This window comes from Penaeus chinensis, chromosome 29 (genome assembly GCF_019202785.1).
Source record: "Penaeus chinensis breed Huanghai No. 1 chromosome 29, ASM1920278v2, whole genome shotgun sequence".
Taxonomy (NCBI): Eukaryota; Metazoa; Arthropoda; class Malacostraca; order Decapoda; family Penaeidae; genus Penaeus; species Penaeus chinensis.
This window is the reverse complement of record NC_061847.1, coordinates 6,719,573-6,724,572: the sequence shown is the minus strand read 5'-3', so window position 1 is coordinate 6,724,572 and position 5,000 is coordinate 6,719,573. Positions and strand designations below refer to the sequence as shown.

General features: G+C 45.9%; 1 protein-coding gene across 1 annotated transcript in view; it reads right to left on the bottom strand.

The window, feature by feature from the left end:
- The window catches only part of LOC125040308 (fibrillin-1-like), a 24,790-nt gene that overhangs the window by 15,939 nt on the left and 3,851 nt on the right, over positions 1–5,000 (bottom strand). The window contains exons 5-8 of the mRNA XM_047634862.1: positions 4,143–4,291; positions 2,248–2,382; positions 1,396–1,518; positions 828–926 (exon numbers count right to left, since the gene is read on the bottom strand). Of these exons, the coding sequence (XP_047490818.1) occupies positions 828–926; positions 1,396–1,518; positions 2,248–2,382; positions 4,143–4,291 (506 nt within the window). The remainder of the gene's footprint in view (positions 1–827; positions 927–1,395; positions 1,519–2,247; positions 2,383–4,142; positions 4,292–5,000) is intronic.

Sequence of the window (5,000 nt, the reverse complement as noted above, 5' to 3'; positions counted from 1 at the left end):
GGAATGGTGGGAATGGTGGGAATGGTGGGGATGATATTGATGATTGATGATAACAAGTGATAATGGTGATGGTGGGAGTGATGATGAAGAGAACGATAATAATTATAGAGATAGTGGTAATGGTGATGGTAATGATGATGAGGATAGCAATTATAATGATAATGGTAGTGATTATGATGATGAGGGTAACAGTTATAATGAGAATGGTGATTATGGTGAAGATGATAGTGATGATGAGGATAATAGATGTAGGGAAAACATAATAATAATGGTAATGATACCAATGATAATGAGGTTATAGTGATAACAATAATAATGATAATCATGATAGAGATGATGATGGATAACATTTATACGATATTCGATATTAATTATACAAATGATGATGATGATGTGGAGGAAAACAGTTATAGTGATAACGATGACAATGATGGTAATAATAGAGATGAGGAGAAGGATAACAATTATAGTGATAATGGTGAGAGGATGATGAAGAGGAAAATAACAATAATAGTGATAATAATCGAGGTATACTGCTGGATTTCCTCGATTTTGGGTAAGCGTTTTTAATATAAGAGTCCTAGTGATATATCTATATCCATAACTGTCTATCTACTTAACTATCTATTTATCTACAGATACAGATATAGATACAGATATAGATCATTTTTTTTCGGTTACTTTCTCAAAGGCATAACAAACTTGCAATTAGGTGCCGCTGAAGGGGAGGAGATAGACGGAGGGCACTAAAAGAGAGTTCAAAGTAAACCGAAGGAAAATTGATGAGAAACTGGAGAAAGAAGTTGAAGGGGCGTTGGAAGGGTTACCTGGCATGCTTTCACAGGTGCAGTAGTATCCCCCGTCGGTGTTAACACAAGTATCCTGGCAGGGACCGTGGCCGTTGCGAAGGAGGCACTCGTTCTTATCTGTCGAAGGGAACAGGGAGCGTGACTGTGTTATTGTGTTGGGTGGAGGTATGGGGGGTGGGGGTAGGGGTGGGGGTATGGGTGGGGGTGAGGGTGTGAGGGTGGGTGGGTATGGGTGTGTTGGGGGAAGTTATGGGTGGGGGTGGGTGGGTATGGGTGGGGGGTGGGGGTATGGGCGTGAGGATGGGTGGGTATGGGTGTGAGAGTGGGTGGGTATGGGTGTGTTGGGGGGGGTTATGGGTGTGTGTGGGGGGGTATGGGTGTGTGTAGGGGGGTATGGGTGCATGTGTATGTTTGTGTGTGTGTTTCATAATATGTGTCTATATGAATGTCTATGCATTTATGGTAGCGCGCATTTGCAGAGATGGAATTACATACACACTCATATATCAAACGATTTCATTAAAAAAAAAAAAAAAAAAAAAAAATTGTATACGTATATAACAACTACTCAAAGGACGAGACTGACCTATACACGCCTTGCCGTTGGTCCCAAGGCGGAATCCCCGAGGGCAGTAGCAGCGATGGGAACCGAGATTGTTGAGACACTTCCCTTCGCAGCCCCCGTTGTCTATCGCGCACTCGTCCACGTCTGAGGTACAGAGAGCCCCGTCAGTGCCCAAGAGAGAGCCTCATCATGACAGAGAGATTCAATAGTGCCCAAAAGACAGACTCATAAGTGACTGGTTTCCCAAAAGATTCGAAGCCTCTAGGTTGACATAAAAAATGAAGATATGAAAGAAGGAGGCATGGATAAAGACGTGAATGACAAACATGCACAAGGAAGAACCGCTCGGAAATTAATTAATAAACGAAGAAAGGAATAAATGAACAAATCAACTATGTACGAGGCAAAAAATATCACGACTGAAGAACGAACTGCTCGAAACCAATGACTCATTTCCCAACAAGGTTCGAAGACTCCAGAAGAAACACCTAAATGTAGAAGGAAGGAACAAACACACACAGACAAAAACTACTCAGAAAAGAAACGCAAAAACGAATAAACAAACGACTGAGTAAATGAACAAACCAATGGATAAACGAAGACACAAATATAAACCAGTGACTCATTTCCCGACTCATTCCCCAACCATAAAAACCAGTGACTCATTTCCCGACTCATCCCCAATAATGTAAACAAGTGACTCACTTCCCGACTGATTCCCCAACCATAATAACCAGTGACTCACTTCCCGACTGATTCCCCAACCATAAAAAACAGTGACTCACTTCCCGACTCATTCCCCAACCATAAAAACCAGTGACTCACTTCCCCGACGGATTCCCCAACAGGTTCGCAGCCTCCCTCTTCTCTTACCCTGGCAGGACACGCCGTCCTCCCCCAGCGTGAAGCCCTTGTAGCAGAGGCACTGGCGCCCGTTGGGAGTCAGGTCGCAGATCTGCTCGCAGTCGCCGTTCTCGTCCTCGCACTTGCCGCTGCTCTTCTGGCGGGCTGGGGGGGGGGGGGGGGGGGGGGGGGGGGTCAGTGGGTGTGTATACATATATATATATATATATATATATATATATATATATATATATATATATAGGTGTATATGTATGTATGTATATATATCCATCTATCTACGTATCTATTTATATAGTAGGTATGTATATGTATATGTATATGTATATGCATATATATATGTATATATGTATATATACACATAAATGTATATATTTACATTTATTTTTCTCTCCATCTGTCTATCTATTCATCTTTCTACTTACCTATCTATCTATCTATCTACCTACCACTTCTTTAGGCATCTATCCATCTACCTCTTATCTCTCTATCTATCTACACACACACACACACACACACACACACACACACACACACACACACACACACACACACACACACACACACACACACACACACATATATATACATATATATATATATATATATATATATATATGAATATGTATACATAAACGATAGTAATAAGAATGATAATGATGATGATAATAATAATAACAACAAATAACCGCAATCATAATAAAGATTAATATCATCAACATCATTGCATTATCATCATATTCTTCGCCAGAGAGTGAAAGGATAAACAGGTGTATCTAACGAAAGGGAGACGGAAGGCCGGAGAAGAAAAGGAAGGAAGAGGCGGCAAAAGGTGTATCTTAGAATAGATATGCAAATGAGGAAGACGTTTTACAGGATCTTGTAATATGGGAAATGGGAGAGAGGAGGTTAATATGTAAATGGAGAGGAGGGGGGGGGGGTAGGGGGGAGGGAAAAGGGGAGGAGGAGGAGGAGGGGGAGGAGGAGGAGGAGGAGGAGGAGGAGGAGGAGGAGGAGGAGGAGGAGGAGGAAGAGGAGGAAGAGGAGGAGAAGGAAGGGGAAATGGGAGAGAGGAGGTTAATATGTAAATGGAGAGGAGGGGGGGGGTAGGGGGGAGGGAAAAGGGGAGGAGGAGGAGGAGGAGGAGGAGGAGGAGGAGGAGGAGGAGGAGGAGGAAGAGGGGGAGGAGGAGGAGAAGGAAGGGGGGGGGGGGATGAAGAGGAGGAAGAGGGGGAGAAGGAAGGGGGGGAAGAGGAGGAGGAGGAGGAGGAGGAGGAAGAGGAGGAGGAGGAGGAGGAGGAGGAGGAGGGGGAGAAGGAAGGGGAGGAGGAGGAGGAGGAGGAGGAGGAGGAGGAGGAGGAGGAGGAGGAGGAGGAGGAGGAGGAGGAGGAGGAGGAGGAGGAGGAGGAGAAGGAGGAGGAGGAGAAGGAGGAGGAGATGGGGGAGGGGGAAGAGGAGGGGGAGGGGGTAGTAGTAGTAGGAGGAGGAGGAGGATAGAGGGAGAGGAGGATAGGGGGAGGAAGAGGGGTAGGGAGGAGGAGGAGGATAGGAGATGAGGAAAAGAAAGAGGAGGAGTAGGAGGAAGGGGAGAATTGGGGAGGAAGGAGGAAGTGAAGGTGGAGGAAGAGAGTCACGTTGGAAGAATAGGATGAGAAAGAATGACTTAAAGGATGATGAGATACACATAGACACGGGCATTCATCTCCACACACACACACACACACACACACACACACACACACACACACACACACACACACACACACACACACACACACACACACACACACACACACACCACACTCCCACAAACATCACACACGAACACCTTCAACCACCCACCCACCACAACCACTTACACACATGTATGCAACTTCACCCACTCAATTGCAACAGAAAGCCCTCACCATAACTAACGCACGACGGTAGAACACCCAGCCATTTGTCGTCCATGCAGAAAACTCTGTTGCTCGCTCCCTCGGTAAGTCTGTAGCCGAATTTGCACTCGTACACTGCCTCGGCGTAAACGTTGTTAGGCGGGGCAGGATTGGTGACTCTGTTGGTGTGGAAAAAAATCATTAGGGAGAGAGGAAGGGGGGGGGGGGAGCAGAGAAAGAGAGGGGGGAGGGAGGGAGGGAGGGATGGAGGGAGGGAGGGACGGAGGGAGGGAGGGAGGGAGGGAGGGAGGGAGGGAGGGAGAGAGAGAGAGAGAGAGAGAGAGAGAGAGAGAGAGAGAGAGAGAGAGAGAGAGAGAGAGAGAGAGACAGAGGGAGAGAGAAACAAAGAGAGAGACAAAGAGAGAGAGAGAGAGTGAGAGACAGAGAGAGAGAGAGAGAGAGAGAGAGAGAGAGAGAGAGAGAGAGAGAGAGAGAGAGAGAGAGAGAGAGAGAGAGAGAGAGAGAGAGAGAGAGCTAGAGACAGACAGACAGACAGACAGAGAGAGACAAAGAGAGAGACAGAGAGAGAGAGAGAGAGAGAGAGAGAGAGAGAGAGAGAGAGAGAGAGAGAGAGAGAGAGAGAGAGAGAGAGAGAGAGAGAGAGAGAGAGACAGAGAGAGATACAGAGAGAGATACAGAGAGAGATACAGAGAAGGAGACAGAGACAGAGACAGAGCTAGATATAGAGGCAGAGGCAGAGACAGAAACAAGACAGCGAGTAACTTTAAACACATTTTCAAATAGAATATCTATATTTATCTGAGCAATTCGAGCACAGTTAAAGCCAATTCAGATCTGGATATGACTCGTAAAAGATACTATGACCTC